General features: G+C 38.9%; 1 protein-coding gene across 1 annotated transcript; it reads left to right on the top strand.

Annotated features, from left to right (window-relative positions):
- Positions 1-5772: 5772 nt before the first annotated feature.
- LOC110776560 (heme oxygenase 1, chloroplastic) lies at positions 5773-12123 on the top strand. The gene is made up of 4 exons (XM_021981118.2): positions 5773-6570; positions 10430-10653; positions 11548-11655; positions 11844-12123. Exons 1-4 carry the CDS (start codon positions 6150-6152, stop codon positions 11934-11936), a joined length of 846 nt encoding a protein of 281 aa, XP_021836810.1. The 5' UTR covers positions 5773-6149; the 3' UTR covers positions 11937-12123.
- Positions 12124-20111: the final 7988 nt, after the last annotated feature.

Below are 20111 nucleotides of genomic sequence, written 5' to 3'. Positions count from 1 at the left end.
TAAGGATTTGTAGACCTAATCAAGAGTTTATGACTAAAAAGCGCTCCCACTTAAACCAATAAATTCATATGCTTTACCAATTTTAAACATAAAAATGTATTTCTAGTCTAACCGGAAACATACAAATTTAATTAAAATTTAAAGCTCATATAAATTTATAATTGAATCCAAAAAGTTTAATTTAATTTCAGTCGTTATTTAAATTAATTCATGATTTTAATTTTAGTAAAAATAATTAGAATAAATAACATTTATTATAATTACAATATTCAAAATTAAAATCCAAGAAAATAATTTAAATTATTAATTTTAAAATTAATTAAAATTACGTGAACTGAAATTTTCAAATTAAACATTCAAAACGATCTAATCGTAACGCAAACACCCTACGCATTGCACGCCCATGGGCCGCTCGCACACAGCCATCGCTGGCCATGTGCGCGCAGCCCATGCGCTCGTCGCATAGCTGCTGCATTTCCATCGCAAGCCATCGCACGTTGCGCGCGCGCCAGCGCTCGTTGCACGCGAGCCATCGCTCGCAGTGCGCGCGAGCCATCGCTCGCTGTGCGCGCGACATCGCTCGCTGGGCGCGCGACATCGCTCGCTGTGCGTGCGAGCCATCGCTCGCTGGGCGCGCGACATCGCTCGCTGGGCGCGCGACATCGCTCGCTGTGCGTGCGAGCCATCGCTCGCTGGGCGCGCGACATCGCTCGCTGTGCGCGCGAGCAACGCTGGGCGCAGCGCTCGTGGCACGCGAGCTTGCGCTCGCTGCGCGCGAGGCTGCGCGCTCTTGCGCGAGGCAGTGCGCGTTGTGGCGCAGCTCGCTTGCTGCCCACACGCGACTGCCTTGGCTCGCCCTTCGCCCATGCCCATTCGTCCATTGCTCGTGGCCCCACGACACAAGGCAGGGCTGCTGCCTTGTGCTCGTGCACTACGCCCTTGCTCATTGCATTCGTGCCGCACGGGCGACGAGCTCCCTTGCTCGTCGTCGCATGCCCGCACTATACAACACCCCTTAAGGGTAACACGAAGCGTCCATTGCTTTGTGCGTGCAAGTTATATGAACGAATCGCATAAAAAATTTAAAATTTATAAAATTAATGACAAATTAATAAATATTATTAATTTCATAATTTTAGGGCGAAAAATCGAAAATTTATTATTCAATTGATTTCCGATTTACATGGATTCAAGTCTAGGTCATAAAAATTTAAAATTTATCATAAATTTACAATTTTTATGGTGGTTTTTAATCATAGGTTTCTAATTAAATTATAATTAATTATGAAAATCAAATTAATTCTAAATTATTCTAATTTTCAACAAATTAATCATAATTACAAATTAGATTGCATAATTAACAAGGCTAGGCATTCAAACTTGTAAAACATATACAGTAGGTCAATCAAAAATTCAAGATTTATCAACAAGAATCGCAAATATTTAATTTAACATCTTAAATTTACGAAATTTTGCATTCGAAAAACTAAAACCTTCGAAAAGTCATAGTTAGGCTTCGAATTTGAGAATTCTGGGTTCGGCAGAAAAATATTATTTTTGTCAAAATTTTAGAATGCCTTTTACATGCGAAATTGACACAAAAATCACTCGATTTGGATGAGTAACGAAGAAACTGCCGAAAAACTGCGTACGTATAATTAAATAAACGCAATTTGCAATTAATTAACAATTACGAAAATTAATCACCCCTTTTAATTCTTGCAAATTTGTAATATTTAACCATGTTCATGCAATTTAGATTATGAAAATAATAAGGGGCTCGTGATACCACTGTTAGGTTATGATACATATGATATTACATAAATCATGCGGAAACAACCATTAACCCAGGATTACATATTATTTACACATAATCATATAGCATAATTTAGATGCATACTCTTTGTTGCGTGCCCTCCCTAGCTGCGCCCGAACCGAACAAGAACAAGTCTTTAGGACTCCAAGTGGCGTCCCTCCGTAGATAGTCCACAGCACGTCCGGATCCGCCTTAAGATTGACCAACTAGAATCGCCCTTAAGGTACTAGAATTTTCGGCACTTTTGAGCAAGATGTGTGGCTGAATTTTTCTCTCAAAAACTCACTTTGAATACTTTTAAAACTCGTTATAAATTGTGAACCCAGGCCACATATTTATAGGGTTATGGAAAGGGAATTGGAATCCTATTCAGATACAAATTAATTAAACCTAGAATCCTACAAGAACTCTAATTTAATTAATTTATCAAATAGAATTAGGAATTTAATCATTAACCGAACTCTGCACGTTTTAGGAAACGTGCACGAACACAAACACTTATGCACACACACACGGCAGCCTCGATGGGCCGCCCATGCGTGCGTGCGAGCAGCAGCCCACGCAGCGAGGCCTGCGAGCTGCAAGCCAACGCAGCGAGGCCTGCGAGCTGCAAGCCCACGCAGCTCCCGCGCGCGCTGCGCGCGCTGTGCGCGCTGCCACGGCCTGCTGGGCCTGGCCTTGCGCTGGGCCTGGCGTGGCTGTTTGTGCGGCGCGCTTGGCTTGCTGGGCGATGGCCTGGCTTCGTGCTGGGCCTCGTCCGGCAGGCCTCGTCCGATGCTTATTCGTACGATACGCTTCCGATTAAATTTCCGATTCCGGAATTCATTTCCGATACGAACAATATTTAACATTTCCGATTCCGGAATTAATTTCCGTTTCGAACAAATATTTAATATTTCCGTTTCCGGAATTATTTTCCGATTCCGGTAATATTTCCGATTCTGACAATATTTCCGTTTCCGGCAATATTTCCGATTCTGGTAATATTTCCATTTCCGATAATATTTTCCGATACGTACCATGTTTCCGTTTCCGGCAACATCTACGACTTGGATAATATTTATATTTCTGATACGATCCATATTTCCGTTTCCGGCAATATCATCGTTTCCGGAGTATTCATTTCTTGCCTGTGACGATCTCAGCTCCCACTGAAACCAAGATCCGTCGATTCCGAATATCCATAGATAGAGTATTTAATGCCATTAAATACTTGATCCGTTTACGTACTATTTGTGTGACCCTACGGGTTCAGTCAAGAGTAAGCTGTGGATTAATATCATTAATTCCACTTGAACTGAAGCGGCCTCTAGCTAGGCATTCAGCTCACTTGATCTCACTGAATTATTAACTTGTTAATTAATACTGAACCGCATTTATTAGACTTAACATAGAATGCATACTTGGACCAAGGGCATTATTTCCTTCAAGTCAAGAGTAAGTTGTGAGATTAATATTCATTAGAACTCACTGATCGGAAGCATTGCTCGAGCTAGCTGTTCCGATCACTTGAACTCACTGAAGTAATTGTTCGCAATTAATCCGAACCTTGGTATTAGACGTAATGCACCTTGGGTGAAGGACATATTTCCTTCACTCTCCACTTTTCAAAAAGAACCAATTCTTGGAGGTGTTTTAGCCAATAGCTACCTTCAAGTAGTTCTCCATGAAGAGCTACTCAAGAGCCTCCCTGTAGGGGAATACAGTTAAAACATATAACATGTGCGGAACATCATCAAATCCAGGAAACATGTATAAAGCACAGATTAAGCGTACTTACATTCGAAGCGTGTTTTCCCGAGTTTAGTATCAACGAACACGAACAAAGAACTCCAATTGTCGTTCCTTTATTTGGTTCACCGACACGTTCATATCCGTCTTGATAACCGTAGCTTGAAGTATTCAAGAGTGTTTGCTTTTTCGGGAAGAACAGTTTTGAGTAGAGAGCAAAACTGAAACAACGTAATTTCAGAATTAGGTTTAGGGTTGTGGAAAAACTAATTAGTGTGTGTGGAATATAACCCTAAGGTTATATTAGTGTAACCGGCCAAGACACAAGGCCTTGACCGGCCACACACACACACACCGCAAGCCACACACGCGCAAGCCCACTGTAGGCCGAAGCCCACAACAGCTGAGCAGCAGCGATGGGCCGCGGGCCTCGCTTGCTTGCTCGCTACTTGCTGCTGCCCCTTGTGCGCACACACTTGTGCCGCGGGCTGGCTTGCTTTCTACGCGAGCTCGCTGGCTCGTTGGGCCTTGCGCGCATGCGCGCTTGGCTCGACGGGCCGGCAGCTCCATTGCGGCTCGTATTCGTGACGAACGCCTTACAGCTATTATTTATCGTATCGTACACGCCGAATCACCGTCGTACGATACGATTATTCGTTTTGCCCAGCTTACGAATATTCGCTATACGATATACGATTCCGATGCAAGGTCGTATCGCATATTATGTTTTTCCGAACCAATTCCCGAAAAGTTATTAAATGAATTTCCGATTCATTTAATCCGGTGATCTGTTACATGCCATTGGTGTGACCTTATAGGTTCAGTCAACAGTAAGCTATGATCCTACTATAGATTAGAACTCACTCATCAAAAGCATTGCTCCAACTAGCTGTTCCGATCACTTGATCTCACTGAATTAATTGTTCGTAATTAATCTGAACTTTGATATTAGACTTAATGCACCTTGGGTGAAGGACACATTTCCTTCACTCCTAAGAGCCCCCAATATTGGCCAAGAGATAGTTCTTATTGGATAACTATTTGGAGAGCTACTTGGAGAGCCATTTCAAGAGCCCCAATGTACATGCTCTCACATTCAATTAGAAAAGAAAATTTTGGTGAAATACTACCTTTAAGTTTGGTATTTTGTAAATTGCTACCTTTAATTTAAAAAGAAAATTATGTTTTACTACCTTATAAGATTGGTTTGTTTGACTAGCAATATCATTTGACGTTTGTCGTTAATGTTTTCTGTCTTTGGGCCCCACTATAACGGTTATTTAATATGGCAATTAAACAAAACGACAAATGAACATAACTATTTAAAAGAATAGAAGAAATACACGACGGAAAACATTGTCGAAAAATGTCAAATGATAGTGTTAGTCAAACAAATCAAACTTATAAGGTGCTCAAATTTTAAAAAGCTTTTAAAAGGTAGCAATTCACAAACCATCAAATTTAAAGGTAATGTTTCACAAAATTTCCTTAAAAAAATTACGCCACTATATTTTATCTCATCTACTTTTCAATATAATAATACCCACTATCTCATTTCATTTCTACTTTTCCAATAAATTAATATTGGATAACCAAACAACGACTTATATCTTAAACTTCGTGTCATAGGAGTTCAATCTCTTTTATTAGTCATGTAACACCCAATGGCCAAATACCCAAGTATTATTTTCTCTATTGATCATGACATAAATTGTCATATAGTTGCTTATTATTCCAAAAATAGAATCCCAAATACATAAGCAATTGATTATCCAATCAATAACCTTGTGAAATAAGCTACCTCAATCTTTAATGATAATATAAACAAACTAATCTCTCTATTTAACAACCTTGAGTACGGAATACTCCGTATATGGTAATATGAGTACGTTTTTATATCAATCTGACACACTATAAAAATTATTTGGCCATTCCTCTCAAGTTCATCGAAAATATAAATTTCACATGTTCCACTCATATGTAATTGCCAAATATATCTTCAAATGTGCCAAAAATCAATGAATTACATTCGGCGAGGAAGAATTCGAACCTTTAAGCTATTGACTATTATGCTATCTTAACAAAGACATGATCGCCTTGATCAGTGACTAACCGCATGAACATAATCCCGAAAATTATGCTAAAACTCCAACATTTGTTTTTATTTCATTCAAAAAACTCAAAAGTTTGTCATAATATGTGAAATAATAATATTTTTTTCTTTTTTCTCAAATCTCAAAACCACTAGATTTTTGGGTCAAAAAGACATCGTGTACACTTTCCCAACTTGTTGCCGTACTCTCTCCTCTCCATCATCTTCAATTCAGAAACACAGAACTGCAGCAACACTGCTGTCCATACCTCCATTATTCATTTTTTATAAGCTTCCAAATAAATCCCACTAATTAAAGTTTTCATCTTTAATCCAACTCTTCTTCCCACTAATCAATTCTACAATTTGCTCAAAATAAAGACTCAAACTTTTAGTCTTTTATTTTATTGTAGTTCCATTTTTGCAAGCAAGCTCATTTAAAAAAATATATAGTTTAGTCAACTTTTGCTTTCAGAATTGATAATTTTGTTATAAATTCTGATCTTTTCAATGGCTTCCTTAGCATCAATCCCTCAAACCCAATTATTTTCCAAAAAACCCATTTTGAATTCAAAACAAATCAACCCAATTCATAGATTTTCCTCCATTTTCTTCCCAAGAAGAACCTTAAGTCATAGTTTTGGATCAATGGATGGAATTACGAAAGTGCCCCTGAGGGCTGCTGTGAGTCCTGTAACTGCTGCAGCAGAAGTGAAGAAGGGTTTTGTGGAGGAGATGAGAAGGGTGGCAATGAAGTTGCATACAAAAGAGCAAGCTCCTAAGGAGGGAGAGAAGGTGGCAAAAGGCCCTGAAGAGAGGTCTCCTGCTAAGTGGGACCCAACTGTTGAAGGGTACTTGCAGTTTCTTGTTGACAGTAAGTTGGTTTATGATACTATGGAGAGGATTGTTGATGAGGCTACTGTTTCATATTGTAAGATTCTATCTTTTTATTTTAATTTTTTTCTTCATATGGCTGATTATTGTTTTTCTTGCTTCACTTTTTGTGGGTCTGTTCATACAATGGTTTATGTTAGCGGACCTCAATCATTATGTGAGGAAGGCTTTGACTGATTTTATGTGTGTTGATCATTGGGAAATTGATTTTTGTTGGTGGTTGCTAAATTTGATTGATTTTATGTGTGTTTCAATTTCTTGTCTTGCCAAATTTATACCAAGTATTAAGGGGCCATAAAAAATAATCTAAAAATGATGAGTTCTTGCTAAAAAGTATAAGCAATCACTCTCACATAGGTATAGAGTGTTGGATGTCAAATCTTGCTTCAGCTAGAGAGGGAATGTATGTAGTCTAACTTATAGGGAGTAGTCTATATTACTCGGACTCGGGTACATGTCCATGTGTCCAACTCGGCTATCTTGTGATTCATGATTTTGCTGCGTGTCCGTCCCATGGTCGAGTGTCTAGGATCTGGCACGGGTACTTGAGGTGAAATGATGAGTCCAAGTAACATAGCTTATAGTCTGAAATAGCATCGTTTATATGAAGATATTCAAGACATTAGAACAACTGTGATGATCGTCCTTTCTGTTAGGGTAGTGTACGACGCCAATGATATTCAATCTCTTTCGAAAAGAACATACACTTAACATTGGCAACTCCGTGCAACGCTCAATCACAAGTTCTTCAAGACGAGGTAATCTTGAGTTCTTGACTAGAAATCCTCCAATGAAAACTCTTATCTGTAAATCTAAGATGGTCTAAATGGAATGTTGAGAGATTTGACAAGTGAACTGTAGGGTCTGTAGCCAGAAGAGGAAATGACCAGTAATACAACTTTAACACCTTAAGAGTCTGGCTCACAAAAGTCACTGCTGGAGTGTCATCTGCTTCCCACTTTTACTAAGACCAAAGAAAAGATCCATCTCAATTAAATCCAACATCCAAAGACTCTGTCTATATTTTTTTTAATTCCTGATTATGATTATTGAATACTCATTTGAAATTTGATTTGTTTTGATGGTTTTTTCCCCTTCATGATTTCTTAGTGACTGTTAAATTTGATTAATTTTTTAATTGCTGGAGAGAAGGTTTCATCATAATCAATACCCCACTTTTGATTATAACCTTAGCAACAAGTCTAGCCTTGACTCTTTCATTGGTCCCATCGGCCTTGAGTTTTATTTTATAAACCCATTTACAACCTATTGCCTTCTTACCTACTGGAAGTTCAATTAAAATCCATATGTGCTGTTCTTTTGTAGAGCTTGAAGCTCCTCTTCCATAGCTTCTACCCACCTAGGATCCTGAACTTCTTCAGAATAAGAATCCGGTTCTGCCAGATTTTCTGTTATTGTGACAAAGGTGTGGTGTGTAGAAGGTAGCTCAAAATACACTACTAAAGTACACCAGTGTTCTGTGATAGTAGACTAACTTGCACCAGAATTGTGATCTACAAAATGAGAGGGAGGTCTTGTTGGTCTAGTGCTTTTTCTGACATTATAAGGAATTTTGATGTCCGCTAAGTAGCTATCTCAGGAGAAGGGAATGCAGAAGCAGAACTGTCTTCAAATGAGTTTGAAGAAGGGAAAATAGGGAATGGTTGTTCAATGGGCGATGTATATACGGAGTATGTTGTTATCTGAAATTGTTTGAATGTTTGGAATGGTTGGTCGAGGTGAATGAGTTCAGGCTGTTTGTGTAAAAGGTGTCTTGAACTTGATCAAGAAGAATGGTGTTTGATCAGTAACAGTGGGAAGAAATTAGTGAAATTGAGATTGAGAATTTGGGTGAAAAGAAAAGTGCTGCTCATGGAATGTAACATCTCTAGAAATATGGACTTTCATGGTTTCTAAATCTAGAATGAAAAGTGCTGGTCATGGAATGTAACATCTCTAGAAATATGGACTTTCGTGGTTTCTAAATCTAGAATCTTTTATGCCTCTTGACTACTTGGGTATCCCAAAAACACGCGTGGTTCTGCTTTAGAGTCAAACTTAGTTCTATGAGTTCTAGCAGTAGACACATAGCATAAACAACCAAAGACTCGCATATGATCTAAGTTTGGTGCCTTCCCAAATAGCCTTTCATAAGGAGTAGTGTAATTCAGAACTGATAATGACATTCAGTTGATAAGATTAGTAGCGCACAAGACGCATTCTCCCCAAAACTGAATAGGAAGTCTAGACTGAAAAAATAGAGCCCTAGCAGTCTCTAGGGGTGTGTACGTTTTCCCTGGAGTATCTGCGCAACTTCTCTGTTCAACTATTCCCCTATTGAGATAAACCCTTCAATTCTCCTTCACGCAATTCAGGAGCAATTGTCGGTTCTATCCATTTGCACCACAGAACTAAATTGAGTCTCTTCATACTTCATAAATTGCTGAAAAATATTCACAACTTCAGATTTATTAGGTAACAAATCTGGTACCATCTTACAAATTTACGATTGATGAAATCGAGTTGATGCATCTATGAATTGAAGAACTAAAACACGCAGCAGATTTCTTCCTTGATTGTCCTACTTTTGTGGACTAGGCGGTCAGGCTTCAAACTAATTCATTGAAATAAAACTTGAGGACAGAGAAAGTTTACAGTGAGAGTTATCTTACATAAAATGAATGAATAAGCAAAATAAACGGAGGAAACTATTTATACTACTGCTATCTTTATTACACCAAGAAATGAGCTGAGATTCTGTTGTAACAAGACTAACAACCATCTGTGTATTTGGGTTGTTATCCTCTGAGTGCTGCTTTCACTAAAGCTCAGCTGCAACTTCACTTGACTTGCTGCTTTGCTGTTTTTTTATCTAAGTCAGCAGTAGCACCATCATCACCAATATACCTAACAAGCATACAGTAACCCTGTTCAAATCATTGGAACACCCAGTACTCAGGATTTCGATCGGTAGCAGTTTATCTTAAAAGTACCTAGGAGTTTTGATTGTTACCTGTTCCGTCTCCGTCTTGTTACCTGGTCTGTGTAGTATGTTAAGTATGCATTATGGGGTTAGATTGATTATACCTGTTGTTGTGCTGGGAACTGCAAGTTTAGTAGGTTAAGACTGAGAAGTGATCATATAGTTAGTTATCTACTATCTGTAAGGGCCTGTAAGGCCAACTTAATTGATCAATTCTATGTCTAATAGTTAGTCATCAACGTGTTAAGCACTATATGCCTGTTGGGCATAATCTTGGGTGTCATGAACTGGAATGTATATTCTGTTAGCCATCGTTCGATGTATATGTTACTTAAGTGTCCAGAATTTTTCTGTACACATTGGAGTATTGTTTTGAGTCTTTTACTGTTGTGCCTGGGACCATCTTGAAATTAACGGATTTCACAAGTGAAGGCTGTATCCTAAGGCACTCTGAGAGCGTTAATTTTCATCACTTTGTTGCAAACTTGTTAGAGTGAACGAAACAAATGTAGAGGAGAAGGTCATTCAGAATTGGAAATATAGTAATCCTTTAAGAATTCACCAATGGAAATCCTTGCTATGTTACTTTTCGAAGTTCTTCTCAGTTTGGATTCTAATCCATTCAGATAATTGTCTTGTAAAAGTCAGCTCAATGAATCATGTGTTAATGATGCCAGATGGAGGTAAACGGTGTGTTTTCAGATTGGTTTTTGGTTTCAATGTAAGCTCAAATGTATTCTGGTTTCCTCTAGTACAGTTACATCTGGACATCTGGTATTATATATGAAGTAAGTTTTGGAAATTCTTACACGTTCAACTCTTCATGTATTTTGTCTGCTTGTAATTTTGTCACTTGATCTCTGGTTGAGCCTTACCTATTGTTTTTTTAACCTGAAACGTTTTCTTATTTCAGATGCCGAGTTTAGGAACACGGGATTGGAACGATCACAGAGTTTAGCAAAAGATCTGGAGTGGTTCAAAGAACAAGGTTATTCTATCCCTGAGCCTTCTGAGCCCGGTGTTACATATGCTAATTGCCTTGAAGAATTAGCTCAGAAGGATCCTCAGGCATTCATTTGCCATTTCTATAATGTATATTTTGCGCACTCTGCTGGTGGCCGCATGATCGGAAGGAAGGTATGTTATTAATTGTGAATTTTTACTTGCTTTGCATTACACGTACGGAGAGTATCATGAAGCATGAAGTTGTATATATACAACCTGGACATAATGATTTCTAAATTTGTGTGATGCAAGTGTCCTACTAGATGTAGTTTTTGCCATTTTGGTCCTGATAACCCTCAATATGTGTCAGTTTTGTATATATGTTACTCAGGATCGTGTACTCGCGTCTGCCTTATCCTACTGTCAGACACTCATGCCATTTATAAATAATTTCCATGTATTTGGTCCAAAACGAAGTGTCAAGTGTGAATAGGTTTTTGTTAAATAAACAGTCTGATATCTTTGTGTCTAATCTTTGAGGATTGAAGTTGAGTTTTAGTTTAATCTGCTAAAAGATGCCCCCTTCATAGATCAAGTTTCATGTTTTCCATTCCCGGAAGCCCAAAATCCTTGCCTTTGATTTGTTTGTATAAGAACATTTTACTCCTCATGCCACCTTTCTTTGATTCCTAACCAGCTGCGATATTATATGATTAAGAACACTTTTGGGAATTAGTTATCCAACTGTCTCCGGATCTTCATACGCTTTGAACCCTTGATCTGATACAGCTCATGCTTAATGTCAATATGTAATCTACGAGATGTTGATATGGTCGTTTGAGCGTCGATGTGCCCGTTGGTCATAATACCTTGTAATATTGTTGATATTGCTACCCCTTAAAAAAGATTACTAATTGAGTAATGAGCAACACTTGGGATTTATAGACACAGTTGCTGTAATCCTATTTTGCTGCCTAACATTCTGGTGGCGATCGCCATCAGGATTTCTGGACGGGACTTGGTATGATGTGCTGGACTTGTGTACTTATTTCTCATTTATTTTTTTCTCCCCCCTTTCTGTAACAGGTTTCGGAGAAGATATTGAACAAAAAAGAGTTGGAATTCTACAAATGGGACGGTGACCTTACCCAGTTGCTCCAGAGTGTGAGGGAGAAGCTAAATAAAGTAGCTGAAGTATGTCTCATTTTCTTACCCTCCATATTTGATATTTGATATTTGGAGAAGTATGTTTCCATTTATTTCAGCATTTCCCATTATCAACAAATAACATGATTCTACCAACCCCGTCCTTTTGGTAATAATTGTTCGATTTAGTTAGCTTGTTTGTGTTATTAATAAGTAGATGCTGATTTGTTTTGCAGAGCTGGACAAGAGAAGAAAAGAATCACTGTTTGGAAGAAACCGAGAAATCGTTCATGTACTCGGGTCAAATCCTGCGTCTTATATTCACATAAAGTGTGAACTGTGAAGCTGCTTCTTTCTGGGTTTTTCTCGTAGTGTTGTAGCTCCTCCAATGTCATCAGTCATCACCTGTTTATATCACTCAAAAAAAGTTTTCATTGTCTAATTTGTTTTCGTTAGACTCTGTATGAAAACTCTGATCGAATGAATGTCCATATATCAAAATTCAGGTTCCACTAAGCTAGTTTTTCGTTTTTCGTTTTTCGTTTTTCGTTTTTCGTTTTTCTTGATTTAATTAGCGTTAAAGTTGTGAGATCGAATTCAGTTATTAGGAGCGTTTTGGGATGTAGGGATTCCTTGATCCCTTCCTAGTTCCTACACATTCCCAACTTCCGAGAGGTCATGCCCGTTAAATTGGGTATGGTGACCCGTATAGTGTTTCGGGCCGATATGGCCCTTCGCTTTACCTACCAAATAAATATGAACGTGGCGCTTTCAGGAACAGAAAAGTCGCATTAAACATAAAAAACATAGTGGCTCGTGTTGCCCGTGGACGCCTTGGTAGTTGGTACTTCAGAGATTATAAAGTGCCCACATGGGCTATACCTTCATTTAAAAAAAATATAAATAAAAATATCTTGATCGGTCAAAGGGGCAAAAATCCGTTATCAAATTTCGTCTACACTGTTTGCTTTTGTGACTCCAGTAGGTTTTATATTACAGAATTAGAATTAGAATTAGAATTAGAATTAGGCTAGAATTCTAACCCTAATACCCACTTTCTCCGTTTATTTTTGTTTGTTATGTTTGGACATTTACACGTTTATTAACGTATAATAAATATTCTTTTTCTTTTTTATTAAAAAAATAAACCCAAGTAAAACCTCAATCCACTAATCCTTACAACAACCAATAAGATTGTTTTATTTATCAAAATGAACCAATAATGGAAAAGCACAAAGATAGCTAACTTAACATACTTGAGAAATTGTAAAAAAATTTAAGAGTTGAAAAAATTAGACCAATTAAAATTAAAATATGGCACAAAAAATGATAGTATAATAATTTGATAAAAGATTCTCCAACGTAATTACAAACATTATGAAACACCCTAAAAGAAATACGTAACAAACAAAAAGAAACGGAGGGAGTAAGTTTTAGAGTTTAGCTTATATTCTTATTTTAAGGCATTAGTGTTTAAGTCATCTTCTGATTCTAGGCAGAATCTACATAGACTAGAATTAGAGATATTTTTGTGGTATATATATCATGTTTCATCAATAATATTTCTCAAGCTTTTATCTTCAGTAACAATATTTACATGGTATCAAGAGCTAGGTTCTCATAAACCCATTTTTTTCAATGCCTGGCGATGAAGCAACACTGCCTCCCCCATATAAGAGAATTGAAACAGATTCTCCGTTTTATCTAGCCAGTCAAGATCGTCTGGGTGATTTTATCATCCAAACTAGACTTCGTAACAATAATTATGATGAATGGGCTAGTGATATTCAAACCGCATTGGAAGCACGGCGAAAATTTGAACTAGACGGCACCATCACGGCTCCAACCCCACCGTGCACACAATCCGATTGGAATATAATCAACGCCAAGCTCGTTTCTTGGATTACCAACACTATTGATCCGAGGTAAAATCTCAATTAACTAAGTATAGAGATCCCAAGTGCTTATGGGATCATCTTAAACATCGTTTTTCTTTTGTCAATGGCACTAGAATTCAACAACTTAAGTCTTCAATAGCCCGTAGTGAACAAACAAAATCTATGACTGTCTCTCAATATTATGGTAAACTGAATGCCCTATGGGAGGATTTAAGTAATCTTTAACCTATTATTACTTGTACATGTTGTTCAAATTATTCTGCTGCAGATCAACATGTTAAACGACGTGAAACGGCTAAGTTACATGAATTTTTGATGGGGTTATATACTCCGTATTATGCTAAACAACATACTAATATTCTGTCTCAAGATCCACTGCCTTCCCTTGATCAGGCATATCAATAGGTTACACAAGACGAGCGTGTCCGACAAGCTACACCATCAATAGAAGACAACCCATCTGAGGTGGCCGGTTTTTCTGTCCGTGCAACTGCTCGTACGGATCGCTCAGGCAGTAACGAAGTACCTGTATGCACACACAGCCAGAAAGCGGGCCATGATATTACAACCTACTGGGCTTTACATCCTTGTACCCATTGCAACAAACACAGTCATGCAAGTGAGAATTGTTATGATATTGTGGGCCAACCAGAAAACGGGATTGAACAGTCCAAATTTAATGGCCCATCTCGCAGCAGGGGCAGTTACTCAGGCAAGTGAGCACGTGGGAGGGGCAGATCTTCTGGGTCTGCTGGCAGCCGTGGCCCAATAAAGGCCAACACAGTGCAAACTTCCACGCAACCCAATTCCAATACACAAGTCCAACATAACCCCACCGAATCAGGCAAAGAATCTTTTTACTCCTAATCAGTGGAAGGCCATAGCAGGCCTATTTGGCAGCGCACCTGTTACGGACCATCGCCTTAACGGTACGTTTGATACCAAATTTTGGATAATTGATACCGGAGCAACGCATCATGTCACATGTGACCAAAATTTATTATTTGATATCAAGAATATTTATGATTCCCTTATCTCACTTCCCAACGGAAAATGTAACTCAAGGAGGCTCGGTTAGATTATCGGAAAATATTGTTCTAAAAAATTCTCGATGTGTGTCTCGATTGTAGGGGAATACAGTTAAACATAATAACATGTGCGAAACAATCCCCAAACCCAGGAAACATGTATAAAGCACAGATTAAGCAAACTTACATTCGAAGCGTGTTTTCCACAATAATCTGTCAACGAACACGAACGAAGAACTCCACTTGTCGTTCCTCTACTTGGTTCACCGACACGATCAGATCCGTCTTGATAATCGTAGCTTAGACAATTGATCAAGATGTTAGGTTATGATACATATGACAATTCATAAATCATGCGGAAACAACCATTAAGCCAGGAATACATATTATTTACACATAATCATATAGCATAATTTAGATGCATACTCTTTGTTGCGTGCCTTCCCTAGCTGCGCCCGAACCGAACAAGAACAAGTCTTTAGGACTCCAAGTGTCGTCCCTCCGTAGATAGTCCACAGCACGTCCGGATCCGCCTTAAGATTGACCAACTAGAATCCCCCCTAAGGTACTATAAATTTTCGGCACTTTTGAGCAAGATGTGTGACTGAATTTTTCTCTCAAAAACTCACTTTGAATACTTGAATAACTCGTTATAAATTGTGAACCCAGGCCACATATTTACAGGGGTATGGAAAGAGAATTGGAATCCTATTAGGATACGAATTAATTAAATTAGAATTATAATAAAACTCTTATTTAATTAATTTATCAAATAGAATTAGGAATTTAATCATTAAACGAATTCTGCACGTTTTAGGTTTCGTATGCGAACACAAACACTTACGCGAGCATGACCCGCAAGCGTGCAGGCCATGCCCGCGCACAGCCCACACGGCCGCACGGCCCACGCGAGCTACAAGCCCACGCGAGCTGCAGCAATGCTCGCAGTCCACTGCTCGCAGCTGCGCGCGCTGCGCGCGCTGTGCGCGCTGCCACGGCCTGCTGGCCCTGGCCTTGCGCTGGGACTGGCGTGGCCTTGGTTGTTCGTGTGGCACGCTTGGCTTGCTGGGCGATGGCCTTGCTTCGTGCTGGGCCCTCGTCCGGCAGGCCTCGTCCGATGCTTATTCGTACGATACGCTTCCGATTAAATTCCCGATTCCGGAATTTATTTCCGATACGAACAATATTTAATATTTTCGATTCCGGAATTAATTTCCGTTTCGAACAAATATTTAATATTTCCGTTTCCGGAATTATTTTCCGATTCCGATAATATTTCCGATTCAGACAATATTTCCGTTTCCGGCAATATTTCCGATTCCGGCAATATTTCCGATTCCGGCAATATTTCTATTTCCGATAATATTTTCCGATACGTACCATGTTTCCGTTTCCGGCAACATCTACGACTTGGATAATATTTATATTTCCGATACGATCCATATTTCCGTTTCCGGCAATATCATCGTTTCCGGAGTATTCATTTCTTGCCTGTGACAATCTCAGCTCCCACTGAAACCAAGATCCGTCGATTCCGAATATCCATAGATGGAGTATTTAATGCCATTAAATACTTGATCCGTTTACGTACTATTTGTGTGACCCTACGGGTTCAGTCAAGAATAAGTTGTGGATTAATATCATTAATTCCACTTGAACTGAAGCGGCCTCTAGCTAGGCATTCAGCTCACTTGATCTCACTGAATTATTAACTTGTTAATTAATACTGAACCGCATTTATTAGACTTAACATAGAATGCATACTTGGACCAAGGGCATTATTTCCTTCAGTCTCCCACTTGTCCTTAGGGACAAGTGTGCATTTCCTAATTCCTTTGTCGCTCGATGCTTGCTCTTGAACATAAGGTAAGAGTTGTCATCCTTATTATGTCCAGAGGTGTTCCTCGGTTTCAGAGTTCAAATGATCAAATAAACAGATAATCATAGCCTATGATTCATCCGAGCACGGCCATGCATTTCACAGTTTCTAGCTCTCCGAGTGGCCTTGTACAACTTTTAAGCATCTCATCCCGATTTATGGGAGGACAATCCCAATCTTGCGATCTTGAGATTAGACTTCGTTTGATAGGTGATTACCTGAGCGTTGCCTTTATAGCCTCCTTTTACGGTGCGACGGTTGGTCAACGTCAAAGTAACCAGTTCTCAAACAAGTAATCTCAAATCACTCAGGTATTGAGGATTTAGTGTCTAATAATTTTAATGAAATTTACTTATGACAGATTTTCATCTCTTACAGTAAAGTTTCATAGGTCTTGTCCGATACTAGTCTTCCCAAAGTAAGTATCTATGCAAATGATTATGACATTGCCATGTCCACATAGTTCAAGAAACAGAACTACTAGTCATCTTGCATTCTAATCGTCTAACGTTTTCTATGCGTCCAATTTTATAGAAAACTCCGACTAGGGACCATTTTCAACCTTTGACATTCAAGTTCACTTGATAGACATTTCTTAGTCACAGGACTGGTCCTGACAGTCTATCTTGAATATATCGTCAAATTGAAGGGACTCATCATTTAATAAACCACAAATTAAATGGAAAAATGAATTCTTTTCATTTATTGTGAATGATTAACCAATAATGTTTTACAAAGATTTAACCTCTAAAACTTTAAAACATTAAACAGAGACATCAAAGCCATTCTCCAATATGCTTGATTCCCGTAGCTGCAGTGTGCGAGTTGTGCTTCGCCTGCGGCAGAGGTTTAGTTAATGGATCTGATATGTTGTCATCAGTACCAATTTTGCTTATCTCGACTTCTTTTCTTTCAACGAACTCTCGTAGAAGGTGAAATCTACGAAGTACATGCTTGACTCTCTGGTGGTGTCTAGGCTCCTTTGCCTGTGCAATAGCTCCGTTATCATCACAATACAGGGCTATTGGTCCTTTAATGGAGGGGACTACACCGAGTTCACCTATGAACTTCCTTATCCATATAGCTTCCTTTGCTGCTTCATGTGCAGCAATGTACTCCGCTTCAGTTGTAGAATCCGCAATGGTGCTTTGCTTAGCACTTTTCCAGCTTACTGCTCCTCCGGTGAGACAGAAGACAAACCCAGACTGTGATCTGAAATCATCTTTGTCGGTTTGGAAACTTGCGTCCGTATAGCCTTTAACAATTAATTCATCATCTCCACCATAGACCAGGAAGTCATCTTTGTGCCTTTTCAGGTACTTCAGAATGTTCTTGGCAGCAGTCCAATGCGCCTCTCCTGGGTCTGACTGGTATCTGCTTGTAGCACTGAGTGCGTACGCAACATCCGGGCGTGTACATATCATAGCATACATTATTGAACCAATCAATGATGCATATGGAATCCCATTCATTCGTCTACGCTCATCAAGTGTTTTTGGGCACTGAGTCTTGCTTAGAGTCATTCCATGAGACATGGGTAGGTAGCCTCGCTTGGAGTCCGCCATCTTGAACCTATCAAGCACCTTATTGATATAAGTGCTTTGACTAAGTCCAATCATCTTTTTAGATCTATCTCTGTAAATCTTGATGCCCAATATGTACTGTGCTTCTCCTAGATCTTTCATCGAAAAACATTTCCCAAGCCAAATCTTGACAGAGTTCAACATAGGAATGTCATTTCCGATAAGTAATATGTCGTCGACATATAATACTAGGAAAGCAATTTTGCTCCCACTGACCTTCTTGTATACACAAGATTCATCTGCGTTCTTGATGAAACCAAAGTCACTGACTGCTTCATCAAAACGTATATTCCAGCTCCTGGATGCCTGCTTCAATCCGTAGATTGACTTCTTTATCTTGCATACCTTTTTAGCATTCTTTGGATCCTCAAAACCTTCAGGCTGTGTCATAAACACAGTTTCTGTTAAAACGCCGTTTAAGAAAGCAGTTTTGACATCCATCTGCCATATTTCGTAATCGTAATATGCAGCGATTGCTAACATTATCCGAATAGACTTTAGCATTGCAACTGGTGAATAGGTTTCATCGTAATCCACACCGTGGACTTGCCAGTAACCTTTTGCAACCAATCTAGCTTTGAAGACTTCAAGTTTCCCATCCTTGTCCTTTTTCAGTTTGAAAACCCATTTGCTTCCAATGGCTTGGTAGCCATCTGGCAAATCGACCAAATCCCATACTTGGTTTTCAGACATGGAGTCTAATTCATATTGCATGGCTTCTTGCCACTGCTTGGAGCTAGGGCTCGTCATAGCTTGTTTGTAAGTCGCAGGTTCATCACTTTCAAGTAATAGAACGTCATAGCTCTCGTTCGTCAAAATACCTAAGTACCTTTCCGGTTGAGATCTATATCTTTGCGATCTACGTGGGGTAACATTTCTAGATTGACCATGATTCTCACCAGATTCTTCTAAAGATCTCTGAGTTTCATCCTGAATGTCATCTTGAGCATTCTCTAGAGTTTGTTGTTCGACTCGAATTTCTTCGAGGTCTACTTTTCTCCCACTTGTCATTTTGGAATTGTGATCTTTCTCCAAAAAGACACCATCTCGAGCAACAAACACCTTGTTCTCAGATGTATTGTAGAAGTAATACCCCTTTGTTTCCTTTGGATAGCCCACAAGGATACATTTGTCAGATTTTGGATGAAGTTTGTCTGAAATTAATCGTTTGACGTATACTTCACATCCCCAAATCTTAAGAAAAGACACATTTGGAGGCTTTCCAAACCATAATTCGTATGGAGTCTTTTCGACAGCTTTAGACGGAGCTCTATTTATAGTGAGTGCAGCTGTATTTAGTGCATGTCCCCAAAATTCTAATGGAAGTTCGGCCTGACCCATCATTGACCTGACCATGTCTAGCAAGGTTCTGTTCCTTCGTTCCGACACACCGTTCCATTGTGGTGTTCCAGGAGGAGTCAATTCTGATAGAATTCCACATTCTTTCAGATGGTCATCAAATTCATAGCTCAGATATTCACCGCCTCTATCAGACCGCAGTGCCTTAATCTTCTTGCCTAATTGATTCTCTACTTCACTCTGAAATTCCTTGAATTTGTCAAAGGATTCAGACTTATGCTTCATTAGGTAGACATAACCATATCTACTGAAGTCATCAGTGAAAGTGATAAAGTAGCTGAAACCACCTCTAGCATTTGTACTCATTGGTCCACATACATCTGTATGGATTACACCCAATAGTTCATTTGCTCTTTTTCCAACTTTAGAGAAAGGTTGCTTTGTCATTTTGCCAATTAAACATGATTCGCATTTACCATAATCCTCTAAGTCAAATGGTTCTAGAATTCCTTCCTTTTGAAGTCTTTCTAAGCGTTTCAAGTTTATATGGCCTAATCGACAATGCCACAGATAGGTGAGATCTGAATCATCCTTTTTGGCCTTTTTGGTATTTATGTTATATACTTGTTTGTCGTGATCTAATAAATAAAGTCCATTGACTAATCTAGCAGATCCATAAAACATCTCTTTAAAATAAAACGAACAACTATTGTCTTTTATTAAAAAGGAAAATCCCTTAGCATCTAAGCAAGAAACTGAAATGATGTTTTTAGTAAGACTTGGAACATAGAAACATTCTTCCAGTTCCAAAACTAGC

This window comes from Spinacia oleracea, chromosome 2, assembly GCF_020520425.1.
Source record: "Spinacia oleracea cultivar Varoflay chromosome 2, BTI_SOV_V1, whole genome shotgun sequence".
NCBI lineage: Eukaryota > Viridiplantae > Streptophyta > Magnoliopsida > Caryophyllales > Amaranthaceae > Spinacia > Spinacia oleracea.
Note: the sequence above shows the minus strand (reverse complement) of the source record. Positions and strands in the feature narration are given on the sequence as shown.

Bases quoted from the DNA above. Each gene is read 5' to 3' on its own strand.
- LOC110776560 (XM_021981118.2), top strand. From the start codon at position 6,150: ATGGCTTCCTTAGCATCAATCCCTCAAACCCAATTATTTTCCAAAAAA. The intron at 10,654-11,547 runs GTATGTTATTAA...TTTCTGTAACAG, and splicing joins GCCGCATGATCGGAAGGAAG to GTTTCGGAGAAGATATTGAA. The intron at 11,656-11,843 runs GTATGTCTCATT...TTTGTTTTGCAG, and splicing joins AGCTAAATAAAGTAGCTGAA to AGCTGGACAAGAGAAGAAAA.